At 33.9% G+C, this 20,594-nt stretch overlaps 1 protein-coding gene across 1 annotated transcript; it reads right to left on the bottom strand.

Annotated features, from left to right (window-relative positions):
• Positions 1 to 1,893: 1,893 nt before the first annotated feature.
• LOC139489351 (uncharacterized) lies at positions 1,894 to 15,178 on the bottom strand. Its single transcript, XM_071275659.1, has 5 exons — positions 15,053 to 15,178; positions 13,224 to 13,401; positions 3,625 to 3,704; positions 2,947 to 3,021; positions 1,894 to 1,940 (listed from the first exon to the last, which is right to left on the bottom strand). The coding sequence occupies exons 1-5, from the start codon at positions 15,144 to 15,146 to the stop codon at positions 1,894 to 1,896; spliced, it is 474 nt and encodes a 157-aa protein (XP_071131760.1). The 5' UTR covers positions 15,147 to 15,178.
• Between the last annotated feature and the right edge of the window lie 5,416 nt (positions 15,179 to 20,594).

The raw sequence follows: 20,594 nt of genomic DNA, 5'->3' as shown, positions 1-20,594 counted from the left end.
ACAATAGGGAACAATTTGACAATGATTGAATTTAGTAGTGTGATTATGACCCGTGTATATATCAAAATCCTAAATACACCGTTTGATGATGCACCTGTCCGATGCGGAACTTACAGATAAGGTAATAGGTAACAGGTGAGTATACTATTGGTACAGGTAACAATTTGACAATGATTGAATTTAGTAATGTCAACCCTCTGATTATGACCCGTGTATTTAGCAAAATCCTAAATACACCGTTTGGTGGTGCGCCGGTCAGATGAGGAACGTACAGATAGGGTTAAAGGTAACAGGTGAATATATTATTGGTATCGATATCGGATTCGACCCGGAACTTGTTAAATTTTGGCAATATTAATTATGTGGAAAACAAAAGGGTCTGGAGTGGTGTAATTTTTAATCTACACCATTGTCCTATATTAGCTATATATATAAAGTTGAATTCTTTGATTTGTCGTTTTTACCCCATGACGGCTGACAAATTGGACCTCGTTATTTTAGTATTATAGATATACAAAAATTCTCATGATGAATCTAATAAAGAGGTATTGCATGTTCTGTCGCATTATTAAATTTATCGAGAAATTCAATCGACATCTTGGGAATACAATATATTCTTTACACACGATGATAATAATAATGAATTGATGTAACGTCCAGTGGCAAATATTATATAAATATCATAACGATATAATAAGTGTATGCGAAATGAATTTTGTAAGTATTTGGTTTTGTCATGCCGATGATCGAGCTCACGAACTCCTGAATTTGTGTCAAGCAAGCTACTTGGAGAATGGACAGATTTTCTTTGATAAATTCCACGAATTAACGCATTTTTGCATCATTACTCATATTCCACTTAGTAAAGTATGAAACGAGAAATATATATTCATGTTGGAAATAAATAACATGCCACAACCATTAGAGGATGAATTTTACTGGGATAGTCTTAACTTATTTGCACACAATTTGTAAATGATGCCTTTTTAAAAGTTTAATAATACAATTAAACAACAACACAACAAACTTTCTGTACTTTTGTTGTTCGATTATTGTTTCGTTGACGTTTATATTTACCCTCAAATTCACTGCGTTCATACTTTTATAGCTCTGAAATATGCAGTCAATAAAAAAAACATTCTAAAAAAGAAATAAAATAGTTTATACTTACGACGTTCGATCACGTGTTCTAGATAATGAGAAAAAAAAGAACAGCTGAATAAGTAGAAAGCACGAAAACCATAAACAAACATATCTATTACTGAAATGGTGATGTATACAAAAAATGACCTATAGTTATCAGAAGCGGGACGGTAAACTGAAAGTCTTACAAAATCTTTTTTACCTGGTTTAAGGTAAAAAAAAACCTCTTTCATCAATGGAGGGTCTCAATGAGGTTTACAGAATAGAGAATAATTTGTCATTTCGGGGCCTTTTATAGCTGAATGCGGTACGAGGCTTAGTCAGTTTTGAAGGCCGTACGGTTACCTATAGTTGTTATTTTTTACCGACCGTGCAAGGTCGTTACAAACTTCCATTTGTTGTTGTTAATTTTTGGGTCCTTTCGTCTCTTGATGAAGAGTTGTCTTATTGGTAAATATACCACATTAACCTTCTTGATAGACAACTTTATATTTATATTTTATATGAGTATTTATAATTTTTTTTGCATTGTGTATCATAAAATATTGGGCTATATCACTTGATTTCATTGACTGTCATTTGTTTTAATCTCACTGGCAATTATTGATGTTATTTAATAATTAAATGTGTATGTCCTTTGCGGCCCTTAATTAGTTTAAAATATATTTCTTCTTCCCTTTATTTAGATTATCAAAATGTTGATACAAACATATGTTATTTTGATAATGATGCCTTCATCCTTAGAGAAACTTAAAAACAAAGATGAAAATACTCACTGTTTGGTTTACTGCCTTGAACTAAAAAAAAATTTGACCAATAATTAACAACGACCACTAATTAAGGTGGTACCTAACAACTGACTCGACTAAAATTAATTTGGCTAGTTCAATTTTCTTTAAATTTTGACAAAGTATTTACTTTGACCCTTTGACAAAAATATAAAAATATCAAAAAAATTGAACCAACCGTTTAATCAGAAAAATTACACTGGTTATATAGCAGTTTGACAAACACTCATTTTGATCACTGAGAAGTTTAATATCCCCTTAAAAACACAACGTCATTAAAACGTTCTGCTGATTTTACAGAGTTATCTCCCTGTACATGTAGTGTTAGGTACCACCTTAACAACGAAACTTTAGCATATGACGAATAGAATGACGGTTTTGAAATCATTTTCATAAAATTTGAGTACAAAGGGCGAAAATATGTATCACTATTACTAAGTGAATTAAACAAAATGTTAGTTATCTTATGTAAAAAAAGTTGTTAAAATAAAATGAATTTCCCAAATTTCATTTTTAAAAAACAGATAAACATCGATATGGAAAAATGCATGCATGTTAATAGCATTGTTTTTCATACTAGAGACTTTAAAAACTATTAGCTATACGGTCATTCGACTCAACTCGGTCGATTTCGTACCCTCATCTCACCTCGTCCGTGATACGTAGGTTTCCGTTACTGATATCCTGTAAAGGAGGGGAATAAAGTAATAAAAATATTAGCACTAGCAGTAAACCGGTTCATCTTCTGACGAAGAAATGTAAGGCGTAGACGCATATCACATACCGTATTACAGCCTAGGAATAGAAGAAGAGTAGCGGATTCTACCGAGGATTGGCGAATGGCTATACTGTATGCATAAATTGTTTATCCTGTGGACTATTGATAGTCGTGTCATACATGTTAGCATATATACCAAATCTCATTACAGTTGCTTCGTAGTTTGAATCGTTATTTTGAGACCGTGTAGTTTACTTTTTTCCCTCAAATTAATCACACGAATAATAACATAATTACCAAAGTGAACTACTGCTTTCTTCTGGAATCCCCCACAGACGTCACATATTGTCGCTGGTGGTTGCTTGAAAAATCCTGAAATAATTTTAGTTGAATTATTAATCATTCACAATTCAAATACCAACTTTCCGGCTGACATTACTACTGTAACACTAATTATCGAATTTCTCGACTTTTCTACGACTGATCTCACTTTTACGCCGTTTTACTTAATAATCAAATCATGTACATGTATACGAATGAATTTTTGTGGACCGAATCAGTCAATCAAATGATTTACCTTTGTTTCACTTTCAATGTTGACAATTTTTTCCTTAAAATAACTTAACACGGACAATTCATGCGTTATCCATCTCAAGCTAAGGTGTTTAATTGAAGTTCACATGAATAATTCATCATCAATGTTTATAAACTTATTTTGACAAAATTGAAGCCTTAGGAAAGACTCGGCAAAATAATTCAAATCTTTCCCAAAACTCATACCGGGTATGTCGATCCAAAATTAGCAAATGGATCCACATTTCGGTTGATAAGTGGAATATAGATCATCAGCATAATCCTCCGAGGAAATCGGATTAAGATTTTACTTATGAATTACACTAAACAAAGTTTAATTTCTACTCGGGATACGAATCCCTGTGCAGATTTCAGATCGGGATACTGTGTAAAAATACTCACGCCATGGTGTTACAAAAGTAGAAACATGGACATTATCATCATGTCCTATCTTCCAACATCTGTATTCATGTTGATTCCTTCTGAAATACGAATCATCGTTCACTTTTACACGTGCCTTTTTAAATACCTATGAAAGTATATTATCTTATCATTCGTCACAACTCGGCCGATTCCGTACCTTCTTCTAGGATAGAAGGAGAGTAGCGGATTTTACCAAGGATTGCCGATACGGTTATCTTATATAAGATAACTTATTGATGTTACTTACATTTTAACCTGTTGTTACGGCCAGAAATCGCCTTTAAATTGTAGCCAACAAAAGACACAAATCAATAATAACATTTAACAATATTTATTATACAAAAGTTTACAAGAAGTATTACACAAATATTACTGTCAACTTAACTGTCAAAATATGAGTCCAATCTTTTATCTTTATCTGTATCCGGATATCTTTTGGAATCAATCTGAATATTACGGTCACAATCCAGTATGATGTTGTTTGCAGAATAAAAGTGTCAATCCAAATGCTATGAATATTAATGTCTATCGATGTTTAAGTCTAAGTCCAAGAGTGAGTGTTTAACTTTAGTGTCTGTATATATATAGTTGTCATGGAAGATTCTAGAACAATCTATAATGGAACATCCTAGAAAGTTCCAACAGAAGTTTCTAGTAAAATGTAGAAGTTTATATAACGCTTCTTTTATTAGGATCATTCTGGAAAGTTCCAATCATTCTGTAATTGTTCCAGTGATTTCTAAACTGCACAGTTCTAAGATTATTCTGTAAACAACTATCAGGCCACACAACACAAATCAGGCCAACATAAATAAATACAATAATTACAATATCGTAACACCTCCCCCCTTAAAAGAAGTTTTAGTGTAACAAAAACTTATCATGAATAAAATGAACAAAAATACATAGTATATACAAAGTGTTTTAATAAGCTCTAGATAAAGCATCTGCTATTACATTATCTTTACCCTTGATATGTTTTACAATTACATCATATTCCTGTAACAATAAACTCCACCTAGTCAACCTCTGATTCTTATTTCTCATTTTATGTATGAAGGTGAGAGGATTATGATCAGTACAAACAAGAATAGGATATACAGTGGGATTCAAATATACATCAAAATGTCGAAGTGCTGACAACATTGCAAAACACTCTTTTTCAATAGTTGAATAATTTTTCTGATGTTTATCTAATTTCTTGGAAAAATATGATATAGGTTTCTCAACATTATCATCTGTCTCTTGATATAAAACAGCTCCAATTCCTACATCGCTTGCATCAACGGCAAGTTTAAATTGTTTTTCAAAGTCTGGAGTAATCAGAACTGGACTATTAATTAAAAGTGATTTGCTCTTTTCAAAAGCGTTTTGACAATTTTCACTCCAGATAAATTTAGAATCTTTTCGTAAAAGATGAGTTAATGGTTGAACCACAGTAGCAAAATTTGAACCAAATTTTCTGTAAAATCCAATCATGCCTAAATATCTCATAAGTTGTTTTCTATTTGTAGGAGGAGGAAATTTGGAAATGGCTTCTACTTTAGCCATAATAGGTTTCACTTGACCTTGGCCAACTGTATGCCCTAAATAATCAACAGTGGCCTGACAAAATTCACTTTTACCAAGATTAACAGTCAAATTTGATTGTGACAATCTATCAAAAGTATCATACAAATGTGTTAAATGCTGTTCCCAGCTATCACTACATACAATTAGATCATCAATATAAGCATAACAACAGTTCAAATCTTTTATAACATTATTGATCATTCTTTGAAATGTAGCTGTTGCACTTTTCATGCCACATGGCATTACAGTATATTGAAATAAGCCATCTGGTGTAACAAAAGCTGATATTTCACGAGCTCTCTGTGTCAATGGAACTTGCCAATAACCTTTCAACAAATCAAATTTGCTCACAAATTTTGCTTGACCAATGTTGTCAATACAATCATTTATCCTTGGAATCGGATAGGAATCAGATTTTGAGACTGAATTTACTTTTCTGAAATCAGTCACGAAACGAAAGGTTTTATCTGGTTTTGGCACAAGGAGACAAGGAGAGCTCCATTCACTGTTACTCGGCTCAATAATATCATTGTCAAGCATATATTTAATTTCTTTTCTCATAGCTTCAAGTTTGAGTGGATTGAGCCGGTAAGGATGTTGCTTAATTGGAGAAGCATCTCCTACATCAACATCATGACAAACAGGAGTGGTTTTGTTTGGCACATCTGGAAAAAGATTTTTAAAAGAAAATACCAAAGTTTTTATTTCTTCTCTACGATCAAAAGACAGATGTGCAAGTTTTGAGTCTAAATTTGACAAAATTTCTGAATTTTTCAATCTAACTGTCTCTTCGATAGTTTTAGAACTAAAAGGTGGTTCAATTACATCTGGTTTGTCATGATTGTTCTCAAATTTAACCATGCCTAACGTGGCAACTGGTTTACTCTCACATTCATTAGTACGCTCAAAATATGGTTTTAACATATTAATATGACACACTCTGTTTTGTTTACGCCGACATGGAGTTTTTACAATATAATTCAAATCATTGATTTTACTCTCTATTGTATAAGGACCACAATATTTAGCCTGTAAAGGATGTCCAGGGACTGGCAAAAATACAAGTACCCTATCACCAGGCTCAAAAACTCTGTCCCTGGCATCTTTATCATACCATATTTTCATCTTGTTCTGTACATGTTTAAGTTTTTCTGAGCAATTTGACAAGCAGTATACAATTTTTCTTTAAATCTAGATACATAGTCTAAAAGATTCAAGTCAGTATGTTCAGTAAGCCACTTTTCCTTAATCAATTTTAACGGTCCCCTTACAGTATGGCCAAATACCAACTCAAAGGGACTAAATCCAAGGGATTCTTGAACAGCCTCTCGGACTGCAAAAAGTAGAAAGTGAACTCCATCATCCCAGTCTCTGTCAAATTGAAGACAAAAAGTTCTAATCATGTTCTTCAATGTTTGATGAAAACGTTCTACGGCACCTTGAGATTCTGGATGGTACGCACTTGATCTATACTGAGCAATCCCTAACTGGTACACGACTTGCTGAAATAAACCTGACATGAAATTTGATCCCTGGTCGGACTGTATAGACTTAGGAAGTCCTACTAACTTGAAAAATTTGATAAGAGCTTTGACAATAGTAGGTGTCTTGATATTTCTTAGCGGAATAGCCTCAGGAAAGCGAGTGGATGTACACATGATTGTCAATAAATACGCATTTCCAGTTTTGGTCGGTAAAGGTCCAACGCAGTCAATTAGAACTCTGCTGAAAGGTTCGTCAAAGGCTGGAATAGGCAGAAGTGGTGCTGGTGGTATTTTCTGGTTAGGCTTACCAACAACCTGGCATATATGACAGGATTTGCAGTATTCTGCAACATCATTTCTAAGTCTTGGCCAGTAGAAATGCTGCAAGATCTTAAGGCAAGTCTTTCTTATACCTAAGTGTCCAGCCAAGGGGGTGTCATGGGCAAGACCAATAATTTCTTGCCTATAAACTTTAGGCACCACCACTTGGTATACCACTCTCCATTCCTCTTCTGGGGTAGCATCAGGAGGCCTCCACTTCCTCATTAAAATGCCGTCCTGATGGAAATAGCATTCAGCCACTTTGTCTGCTTCCTCCTGTGGTTGAGCCCTCTTGCAGAGCTGAAGAACCTCAGGGTCTTTATTTTGTTCTTCGAAAAGGTTCTTTCTGTTTAATGAATGACTGTTTATGTCTGGCCATGGCATAATTACATTCTTGTTAACATTAGGTGGTCTTATTATGGCCTTTTCTGAGCTACCAGGACCTTCAATGTCGGCTAGGAAAGTATCAGAAAGGTCAATGTAATCAAACTGGTTTTCTTGCAAATCCTCATCTTGTTGTTTTCTAGCCATCGCCCTAGTTACAACACAAGCTGGATACAATTCAGCTTCATCTTCAGGTAATTTAACATCCACCACTGGTTCACTGGTAACAATTGGTTCAGCAACCACTTTGTTCCTAGCTAGATCATTTCCTAGCAATAATGTAACACCCTCAACAGGGAGGTTAGGACGAACACCCACAATAACTGGTCCAGTTATCAAATCTGACATCAGATAAATACGATGGAGAGGAACATCTATACAACCTAACTCTACACCTTGTAACAAAACGGAGGCACCAACAGAAGTCTTCTCGGACAAAGGCAACACACCTTCTAACAATAAAGACTGAGAAGCTCCAGTGTCCCGTAAAATCTTAATAGGCTGAAGAGTGGTATCATCAACAATAGAAATAAACCCATCAGACATAAAGGGTTTATATTCCTCCATGTAATCACAAAAACTGGACTTAAAAGCCTGACTCGCAGGACATTCCAACGTACTGGTAATAAAAGGTGTCGTACAAGCACTGGACTTTGGCTTATTATCTCGTTCATTCTTCTTCTGGAGTTTAAAACAATCAGCCATCAGGTGACCATTTTTCTTACAATAAGCACAAATCAGTGACTTCTTCTCAAAAGTATCAAATTTTGGACTAGACATATTATAACTGGACTGACTCTTATTCTGTGCAACAGGCTTACTATCAGTACGCTCAGTGCTTCGATTTTTGTAATTTCCACTTGAAGTATTAAAATTTTGACCCTTGAAACTTCTTTTATGTGAAAGGGTATAATTATCTGAAATTACAGCTGCATCATGAATTGTCCCAACAGTTTTGTCGTCTAAATGTGTTTTTAATTCTAAATGAACACATTGTTTGAACTCTTCTAATAACATCAATTGTCTTAGGTTATCAAAATTGTTATCTGTTTTCTTTGAATTAAGCCATTTATCAAATAGATCTTCTTTTTCCCGAGCAAATTCCACATAGGTTTGTGAATCAAACTTTTTATAAGATCTAAATTTCTGTCTATATGCTTCTGGTACAAGCTCATAAGCTTTTAAAACTTCCTGTTTTACCGTGTCATAATCTAAACTTTTTTCTGTTGGAAGTGCGGAGTATATTTCAGCGGCCTTACCCTCAAAAACACTTTGTAGCATTGTAGTCCAATATGGCTTTGGCCAATTCAAATTATGAGCAATTTTCTCAAACTGTTGAAAATATTTATCGACTGATTTTTCACAAAATCTGAGAACCAAACGTATATTTTTTGCTGCATCAAAATATTCTGATTTAGGCTGGACTTCAGTGTTGCTTTCTTCCTTGACCATTTCAATTTTCATTTTCTCCATCTCTAGCCTTTCCTTCATTTCAAGTTCTTTTAACTTCATTTCAGGTTCTTTTAATTTAAATTCATCTTCTTTTTCTTTTTTATCCATTTCCAACCTTTCCTTCATTTCAAGTTCTTTTATTTTTTCTGTCTCCTTCATTTCCAGTTCTTTTAATTTAAGTTTATGTTCTAATTCAAGCTGTTTTAATTTAAAGGCGTCAACGTTTTCGACCTTAAGATCAAGAGCCTCTTCACCTAAAATTTCTGCGTCCACTAATTTGTCTATAACCAAATTTTTTATAATTTGTTTTCTCATAGATACTCTAAAATCTAATTTCAGATGTTTAGCAAGCAACACTAATTTCTCCTTCTTTAAATTATCAAACCCCTCCAGGTCTGGCGTTTTCAAAAATTTACCGGCATCAAATGCCATTTTGTATAATTTTGTTGGCTAGTTATAATAAAAATTACTAAACAAATTTTGAATAAGATATTTTCAGATCTCCCGGACGAGCCCCCAATTTCTGTTACGGCCAGAAATCGCCTTTAAATTGTAGCCAACAAAAGACACAAATTAATAATAAAATTTAACAATATTTATTATACAAAAGTTTACAAGAAGTATTACACAAATATTACTGTCAACTTAACTGTCAAAATATGAGTCCAATCTTTTATCTTTATCTGTATCCGGATATCTTTTGGAATCCAATCTGAATATTACGGTCACAATCCAGTATGATGTTGTTTGCAGAATAAAAGTGTCAATCCAAATGCTATGAATATTAATGTCTATCGATGTTTAAGTCTAAGTCCAAGAGTGAGTGTTTAACTTTAGTGTCTGTATATATATAGTTGTCATGGAAGATTCTAGAACAATCTATAATGGAACATCCTAGAAAGTTCCAACAGAAGTTTCTAGTAAAATGTAGAAGTTTATATAACGCATCTTTTATTAGGATCATTCTGGAAAGTTCCAATCATTCTGTAATTGTTCCAGTGATTTCTAAACTGCACAGTTCTAAGATTATTCTGTAAACAACTATCAGGCCACACAACACAAATCAGGCCAACATAAATAAATACAATAATTACAATATCGTAACACTGTGAACGCATTAGACCGAGGATATATATATATATATTCGTAGACAGCATAAGTGGATTGATTGATTGATTGGTAATTAACGTCACTTTCATCACTTCTGTCCTATTTCGTGGCAGTCAATTTTAATTTGTGGATATAGAAGAAGTGCTTGCAGAGAACCACCGACCTTGACAGGAAAACTGTCGATCCTAGTCAATTAAGATTGGGGTAGTGTCACGTACGCTATTCGAACTCAAAACCTCAGTTTTGACAGACTAGCGAAACAGTAGTTCGACGACTTAGACCACTAGGCCACCGATGCCCGTCAGAAGAAGTTGATATTAGGCATAATGACTGTCAACTGTATTGAATCAGTCCAGGGGCGTAGCTAGGTATTCATTCAACTGTGGGCACAAATCGACAGGGGGTCTGGGGGCCGCTCAAGGCCCCCAACAGGTCCAGGGCAGAGCCCTGGTAGGGGTTCAGGGGGGCTTTGCCCCCCGACGGAAAACGGATTTCAGCGTTTTGGCTGCAAAATTTTATGCACAAAAATATTAAATTTTCTGGTTATTTAATCATGATAATAATGATATACATGATGAAAAGTTCGAAGAATTATGAATAATTTACCATAACATCTAAATGGTGAATTAAATAACGCAGTACAATTGGAAAATCAAATATTAAAAAAAATATTTACAATATGTACTGCCCAGCATAGATCCTTGTATCCCTTTAATTAAGCAGTACACCCTGTTTGGTATTTTCAAATCTATTCCGTTATGATCGATATATACGTTTAACTTAATTGATAGTACATATTGACGATCCTTCATTAAAAAAATAGGAACGTGCACGTAAACACTGATATTACTACATAATAACACTATAAAGACATCAACCATCAATCTTTTGATTCTTAAACCTTCACCCTAGCCACACAAATAGATACACACTTAGTCGATGCCTAATGCAAAAGTTCTGTTTTGTTCATACTAACGTAACAAAATTTAAGAAATTCGTATTTCTTTATATCCCGCTCTACTGTAAAATCCCTACCTGCTTAGGAATTTGAATAATTGTGGTCATTACACGTAGATCTTAGTCCTGTAATAGGCGTTATACAGGACGGAGGTCTGGAAATTTGAAAATGCCATGCATTGGAAAATGATGAATTATTGGATAGTAGCAGAAACTTTGCCTTTCAGTAGACCAACTATGAACTCCTCAAAGAGTGGCAGTCTCTCTACAACTAGACATAAGATTAAATGTGCCCATTCTGACCAGACGTGACTACGTATTTATACATCCTGCACAGTCAAACGGACAACCGACATTGGCAAGTCGGGTGAAGACAAAGTGGAAAGCTTACTAGGTTGAAAACTAACAACAACTAATTAAAAATTCATGTGTCTAAGTTGAGGTTCATTCAAGTTTTTGTTGATAGAATTGAAATGATCTGAACCAAAGTTCTAGTATTATTTTAATTTTAGTTTATTGTGTACAATTTGGAAATTAGTATGGCGTTCATTATCACTGAACTAGTATACATTTGTTTAGGGGCCAGCTGAAGGACGCCTCCGGGTGCGGGAATTTTTCGCTACATTGAAGACCTGTTGGTGACTTTCTGCTGTTGTTTTTTCTGTGGTCGGGTTGTTGTCTCTTTGGCACATTCCCCATTTCCATTCTCAATTTTATTATAGTTTCTATATAAGGTACACATAAAACAACATTCACTTCTATCCAATATTCCATTCACTTAGGACGAGAGACTAGTGTACACATGATATTCGATAATTAGAGTTGTGACAACTTCACTGGAGTTCATCTACATATAACGTTGTTTATTATTTTTTTTAACAAAAAAAAAATATTTGTGAAAAAAATATGTGTAGGCACGTGCCTAAAGTACCTAACGGCAGCTACGCCCCTGCAGTCGCCTCAGTGGTTTCGTGGTAGCGTACTGTACTCGAGTGCGGAAGAAGGGTATTTCTTTCCAACTAATTACTGAATAAATGCGGAATGTGTCCATGAGACACAGATGATGCCCTCGCTTGCATATAACGTTACAAAGGGACATAATACAAGAACGGACACTATCCAAATATGTACTTAATTTCAGTTTTGTGGTAATAAGAATTGTGCACATGTTTCATAATATTTGGTTGGGGCAAACTTAAGTTTGAAAACAAATAATTTGGCAATTTTCCCATTTATTAAATGCACATAATTCTAAAATGGTAAAAGTGACGTCACAAAAAAAAAATCAAATTTGATCTGTGTTTTGTTGTAGTATGCAAAACATTTGTTTGAGGCAAACTGAAGTTAGAGAACGGAAACGAAAAATTCAGAAAATTTTCCATTTGTAAAAGAACCTAGATACTCTAGAATGGTAAACGTGACGCTATCCAGATTCAAACATGATCCGTGTTTTATTGTAATAAGTATCGTGTAAAAGTGTCATGATATTTTTTTGAGGCAAAATTAAGTTGGAAAACGGAAACAAAAATTCAGCAAATTTTTAATTTGTAAAGGGCATAACTCTAAAATGGTAAAACTGATTACCGGTATTTTATTTTAAGGGGGTCTCATTGGGGGTTCTGATCCCGGATTCCACTTACTGTTTTGTCAGATTCCCGTATCCCGCTTACACTATGTACGTAAGCAAATTCTCATTTTTTTTGTAATTTCCCGTGTCCCGCTAGACTTCATTTCCCGTTTTCACGGCACAATACTTTGACTTTCACGTGTCACGCTTACAAAAAATCGGCAATCCCACGTCACGCTTAGACCCCAATGAGACCCAATTTTAATTTTTATTTTTGAGATTTATGCTTTTATTGAACGAAATCGAAAATTAAGAATAAATGCTTAGTAATATATAAATAAATTGACCAATAAATAAGCCAAAATTAACATACAAACACTGACAATTTACGACATATATTAAATATATTTATAGGGCCATACATTTTTAATGCACACAAAAGAACGAGGGTCTGGATGGGGGTTTTTCGTTTCTGTATTCTATAATAAATATGTCATTTTTTTTCTATGCTTTACTTTTTGGTTCGTTATTCTCTATCCTTAATATTTTTCATTTCATTTTTCTCTATTCTATTTTTCAGCCGTCAGTTATTTTGCACTTTTTACCAGTTAGTCTTTATTCTGAAAACCCTATCTAGATCCTATTGATTGTCAAAAACTACATATAATTTCTATCACCCCCCCCCCTTTTTGCAATATGACTCATACTAGTATTAAAAACTTGGGTTTTACCTTATGACCAAGAAAGCACCTGACAACCACACGCATTGCTCTGTTGAGGTCTTGCCGTATCCTAAAGACATCGTGTAAGTAGAAGGATCTTCACATGAGAATTTGAAGTTGGCATTATCTTGTACTCTGATGAAAGTTTTTCCAATCCAGCTACATGATAGCGAACATATTGCATCAGCTAAAATTTAATATAAATATATATTATCAACCGAGAAATATAATATAATGGCAGTGCTGCATAAAATAAATCTATTGAATCTAAATAAAAAATCAAAGGTTTCAAATTATTTACTTGAAGTCAGTCATTCAAACGTTTTTTTCAGACGCTATGTATAGCATAGATGACAATTAATGGATACATTCCACTGGTCGAAAAAAATAAAACTGTCGTATTTTTCTCGATTGCAGCAAATGGAAGTTTTTAACGACCTTGACTGGCTATTTCTCGATTGTTACACCGAATACGACTTATTACCGAATTTCTAATTTCGTTAATTAGCACGAGGAGTAACAATAGAGGGGCAAAATCATATCATCATTCCGAATTTCGTGAGTTTACCAACGAAAGGAGTAGGTCCGGTAAGGACCGATTTTAGCCTCAAATTTCAGGTTCATCTGACGAAAGATTTTGACCACTTTTAAACACTTAAGTGTCTATTTTATTTGAATTAATTAGTTTATGTGAAAGATTTTAACAGATTTAGTCATTAAAAACGATCCGATTCAAGCTCAAAAATGAAAAATCTACCTAATATGCCAAAAAAAGGCACTTTTCAGATGGTTTTTGGTAAAAATGAAAGTGGCCGCATCCGTGTTCATCCTCAACCTTTATATATGTTATGTATTATCATAAAATACAAATTACATTTCAATATTAAGGATGAACACGAATGCGGCCACTTTCGTTTTACACGAAAACCGTCTAAAATTTAACTAAAATGCTAGAATTCTGAGGATTTCAGTTATTTAGCATGACTTAATGGTGCTAGTAACGGATATATGTGCATTGTATTGTCAAAAACAGCCCATATTTATGTAGCAGAAGCATTCTACTGTCCAATAAATAACTAAAGGTTTACATTTTAACAATTTTGTAAAACTGCTATATTTTGGGGCCAAAAGGGGGTCTTACTCATACTACTCCTTTGGTGGTATTCATGTTGCTTAAAATCTTGAGTTTTTATGGAATATCGTTCCTTCGGTTTTTCCTACGGTGAGGTCTGTTCGAATTATCGTTTTTGATTGACCTTTGGTACACGTATCGTCTTCACCATTTGATAAAACAACAAAAAAGACGATATATGTTTTATTTTTCTATTAAAATTAACGACTTGTCTTAGTCTTGGCGATTAAGAAGTTAAGAATTTGACTTCTGGTGTAGAGACATGTCTATTGTACGCTTGCAACATACCAGTATCTCAGAGCCAAACAGATAAAGGACAGAGAACTAGTCTAGGACCGTATGTTGATCTTTCGATGTCTCTTGGTTTTATTGGCAGCATTATATATGTATACAAAGAGAAACACGGACGGATCCGTCAAAGACTATTCGTCAAATTACAACTAGTTGCACACGTCAGATTGATCTTGCAAATGAAAATAAATTGTTGAGTCGTCTTCGTTAATGACACACTACCGAGGACAGTATAGTAGTAACGACAAGTGTTATTTTGCGACACATATATTAATATTATTCCTTTCACTTCGCCCAGGAACTAGTGCTGCTTTTCCTTTTAAATATATCAAAATGCTAGGAAAATAAGTTTAATTTCATAGACAACATACCGTTTCTCAGTGTATAATATTACAAAACTGCTTACAAGCCTTACCTTCATAAAAGCTAACTATATGTACTACTAGTCCCAGTAAAAAAAGATAGGTGGTATTTCCCATAATCCTTAGCAGGCTAGCTAATTTTGTCATTCAATGTGTACCAGTGTTTATATATGCAAACATTCACTTTTTTAAGTTCATGAAGTTGTATAAATTATCTTCAAGTTTTTTTTTTAGTATAATCGAAATCACGAAATTGATGTTCGAAAATGGATCGTTTAGTTTTCCTTTGTCACAGACTAAATGAAATGAGGCATGATATGATGCATTTCGTAGTCAGTTGATTGTGTCGAATTTATTGATATGTATGATCATAAATTTAAGTTATTTTTAGAAAATAGATTACAGTTATACCACTGTCCCAGGTTAGGGGGAGGGTTGGGATCCCGCTAACATGTTTAACCCCGCCATATTATTTATGTATGTGTCTGTCGCAAGTCAGGAGCCTGTAATTCAGTGGTTGTCGTTTGTTTATGTGTTACATATTTGTTTTTCGTTCATTTTTTTTTACATAAATAAGGCCGTTAGTTTTCTCGTTTGAATTGTTTTGCATTGTCTTATCGGGGCTTACAGTGATATTGTTTGCCTTAAATTAATTGAGAATAAAGGCTTTTTCCCCCTGGTGAAGAATCCCAATTTGAAAAAAAAATGGCTTGAAATTATTCCCAAAAAGACAACTTTTTTCCCAAACAGTGCAGTTTCAGTAGTAATTTTGCATGAATTCAAACTGAAAAACACTCATTTATACTTTTTTCATGCATAAATTACTATATGTGCAGATTTGAGGGTCTATTTATGTATCATCACTGACAAAAAGGAGTCTTATTTCAAAGCAGGGTTTGACTCTTGAAATGGGGTCTGTAAATTGAAGTTTCATTCAAATTCATGGTTTAGAATGAAATTCAACACAGTGTGGCTGTGGCCATTGATTGACACATTAAATTCATCCATTGACTGGGACAATTTACGTTAACGTTTGTCTGTAACGACCACTGTTCACGACGTACCTACGATAGACATTTAAACTGTGGGGTCGCCAAAGGTTTCTTAACGCCTTTAATTATAAAATAATTGGAAAAATTAATCAGAAATAACCTTTATATTTTGATTTATATAATTGATATAAATCAAAACATCGTGTTATTTCTGATTAATTTTTCGAATTACTTTATTAAGTTGTTGAGAACCTTTGGTGACCCCATAGTTTAAGTGTCTTTAAAAAGTACATAGTGAACAGTGGTCGTTACATACAAACGTTCACCTAAATTGTCCCAGTCAATGGATGAATTTAATGTGTCAATCAATGGCACAGCCACACTGTTTTGAATTTCATTCTATTCTAAAATTCCCAATTTGATGAAAATTATGCATATTTCCCCCCAAAAAAGGGTAGAGGTAGTTTTGAAAAAGCCAACAATATCACTGGCCTATTATAGCTGACTATGCGGTATGAGCTTTGCTCATTGTTGAAGGCCGTACGGTGACCTATAGTTGTTAATGTCTGTGTCATTTTGGTCTTTTGTGGATAGTTGTCTCATTGGCAATCATAACACATCTTCTTTTTTATAATACTCATGCATCATTTCGTAAAATGAACTATATATATGTACAACATTAGGTCTTTGTTCTAATAACGCAGTCCCACTAGGCCACGATCGCACTACGGTCTGTAAAATAAAAGGAAAATTTTGACGATCGTAGTGCGATCGAGTAGATCGCAGTAAGTTCGTAATACGGTCGTGGTGAGGTATTTAAGAACGTGATGAGCGTGGCAAACTTTGAACATGTTCAAAACAATCGTGGTGCGGTCGTGGCGAAATTATGTCGTAGTAGAAGCGTACTGAGAGCGAAGTAAGGTCGTGATAAGATCGCAAAGGTCGCTGTACCATCGTAGCGAGGGCGTAGCGAAAGCGTGATTCTATTATGAGAGATTGCGCTACGATCTCACAGCGACGTTACTACGATCCCATTACAACCATTACGTTCTCACCGCGACCCATCTACGTTTCCAATACGACTATATCACGTTTACATCACGCTGTTCAAGACCATAGTTCGATTTAAGCACGCCCATGTCGTCCTCATCATGCTCTTCTAATAACCTGACTACGTTCATACTACGACCATCAAGCTCATTGCCATTTTCATATGAAATATATAAAAGCTCTCCAGGTTTTGTTTGTATGTAATTTCGACAACGGCTCAACCATGATTAAGACTTAACTCATCAGATGGATACAGATAGAAAAGCATCCAACAAAAACACAGAGAAAATATAAATATGTGAAGAGCTTATAACCCAAAAGGCATTAATTAAGGCAGTTTACCGATGTTCCAATCTAGTCAATCGATTTGGAATAGAAAAAAAACCCTAGTAATAACACAAAATGAGAAAACAATGTTGAACTCAAAAATAGACCTTATACGTAGACAGGGTAGACATAAAGTGCAATGCATGCATCACCCGACATGCAAACTGACACTTAGTCTAATATTTTATTACAAATACCAGGCTTACATTTTTATACGCCAGACGCGCGTTTCGTCAAAGTAGTTTGAAAGCCAAACAAGTATATAAAGTTGAAGAGCACTGGGGACAAAAAATTCAAAAGAGTTCTGCCAATAACGGCTGATATAACCCCTCTATGGGACAAAACGTAGCAATTTGGTATAAGAGGAAAATCTGTTAAATTATTACAATCTGTTAAAATACCAAAAGAACATGTTGTTGGAAAGTTTAAAGTTATTCCATCTAAATCAAGTTTGCCTATAAGACAGTTTGTACCTAATTTTTTTGGATCGTTTATCAATTTATCCAATTCAATTGTACATAAATTGTATAATCATGACAATACTGAGGAACAAATTATTGAAAATTGTTATGAGAATTGAAGTCGGTTAACTATTTTCTCTCAGCTATGATATATGATATTATTACTGACTTACTTTCTTTTAATACTTCTGATGTTGTTTATACGGAAATCATAACTTTATAGAAATCCCTCAATGATACAAGTAATCCAATCCTTAATGTCATATCAAGTCTCGCTTTTGATACGCATTAAATTCTTAGGAAAGGTAATTGTATATTGCTTTAAAAGTTAAACCATTTGAAAAAAAAAAAAAAAAACAACCAATATATCATGTATATGTCACAACATTAAAATTTAATCTATTTTTAGTTTTTGCTGATACAATATATATTACTCACTTACTAACTTTATTATAATGCTTCTAAAGTTGTTTGTACGGAAATCATAACTTGATAGAAAATCCGTGATTGCAACAGCTGATCCCAGCTTTAATGTCATATCAAGTATCTTTTTTAATAATAATTTAAAAATCCTAAGTAAATTCCGTTGCATGTATTTTTCCCCCATACAGATCCATTAGGTTCTAATGAATGTCTAGGTTATAAATCTTTAAATCGGGACACGTTGTAAATATGTCGGACAAAGATTATGTTATCAACATCAAAGTTATTGAACAGTTTTTATCAAAAATAAATTTTCAAAAACTAATAGTGACTGACAAAATAGGGGGACATACATCAGAGGGACAGTCACACTCATTAATCGAAAATAAACTGACAATGCCATGACATCAAAAGAAAAAGACAGACAAACAATAGTTCACAAAATACAACATAGAAAAAAGACTTAGCAACACGGTCCCCTCAAAAACTGGGAGTGACCTCAGGCGATGTGACAGAGTAACATGAGTAAGCAGATCCTGTTCTAAATGTGGCACCCGTAGTGTTGATCATGTTATTACAAAGCCAACAATAAGTCTTATTCGGTGGGTCAAATTCGTGAAGAGGGAACGGGATTGTAGCTACAGCATAAGGAACATATCCGCTATCATCTGTGAAACGGATATTCCATAACGGTCAACAAACTCTTGATGGCGTCTGTAAAATTTACGAAAATCACCATTTGGAACTCTTTGTTTAATAGTACCTTGTGAGCAGCCACTTTCTATCAAGGAAATTATGATAGGAAATACAAGCCCGGGAATATCGTATCTATTTGGAGATATATACTCCGTATCTAGGCGCTGCTGGAATTTTGCTACATAGACATGGACAGTTCACATTTGGGGAGCTGTAATCATCTCTTTTCTCGTAAACTTTTGTTTTATGTCGACCCTCATTGTCATTGTCAGGTATAAATAAAGCCAAAACGTAAAGTCTACCTGTTATTTGAACAAAAATTGGCAGATTGCAGAAGAAAATAATTTATATCATAGTAATTAGTTTTTCCTCTTCATATCTTGAACAGTTGAAATAAAAGCTAAGAAGATAAAAACACACAAAATTAGCTGAAGTATGTTGTCAACACAATAAATATCAGAATACGCAGATGTGGTACAATTGACAACCCTCAAAACAGGGACCAAATTACATAGAAACTAACAACTTTGGGTATCTGTTAGACAAAACCCAAACTGCATAGTCCGCTGTAAAAGGTCCTGAAATAACAACCGTTGAACCATTCAAACTAGAAAACTAACGGCCTATGTTACTTTAAGTATATTAAGTCCGCCTCTTAAATTCACCTGGGAGTTTGTTTATTTTGTTATAAAATTATTTTATTTCTGAATTATAGACAATGTTTAGCTGTAATCGAAGAAAGTTTGTCGTCGTCATAACTAGATTTGTGATAATCATATTCGCATTCATCCGAAAGAATTATCTTTTAAATACAATTAACCATCATAAGCTTTATTATCTTTGACGAGCTGACGAGCTGACGAACTTAAAACAGTAAACACATTGTGTAATCAAAGGTTTAAGTATTCATTGCTTTCAAAGGACCATAAAGTTGTGATATTAAGACATCTCTTGTGACGAATAAACAGAGTAAGGTAAGCATTGATATTATAACGAATACTAAATTAGAATAGAACAGAAATGAAAAGTCTGAGATACTACACTACCATGTCAATGTTCTTTCAATTGTGCAAAGCCAGGAATGTCATAGTTGTTTCACATTTACTGAAGATGTTTAATATGGTTTGGAGTTATATACGTTAAGTTCCTCTCAGGTTTTATTGAAAAATATTGAAAAAAAGAGTTATAGATGCATGTGAAGCTGCTTAATTAAATATAATAAATCTAAAAAATGAGATGATTTGGTATGCTTGCCGATGAGACAACACTCTTAAATAAAAAGACCAAATGACACATTAAAATTATAGGTTATCATACAGAATTCACCGAGGAGCAAAACCAATACTACATGCTACATGTATTAGTTGTCTATAAAAAAAGTATCGTATGTAAAAAAATGTAAAGGAGAAATGTAACGCCCGCATTTGTGTAATAAAGTATATTTCTAACTATATTGGATTTTCAGATTCAAATTGTCAATCCGTTTATTTGACATTATGTCATGACATTCAGTTAAACATCCGAAATTCCCCAAATCTTTCTTTTTAAATACTAGAGATCTTTGTTGATCAAGCAAAAAAGATATATTCTCATCAGTCCCAAAAAGTATATAATTTACAATTTACACCGATCACTTTTTGGAAACC

This window comes from Mytilus edulis, chromosome 9, assembly GCF_963676685.1.
Source record: "Mytilus edulis chromosome 9, xbMytEdul2.2, whole genome shotgun sequence".
Classification (NCBI taxonomy): domain Eukaryota; kingdom Metazoa; phylum Mollusca; class Bivalvia; order Mytilida; family Mytilidae; genus Mytilus; species Mytilus edulis.
Note: the sequence above shows the minus strand (reverse complement) of the source record. Positions and strands in the feature narration are given on the sequence as shown.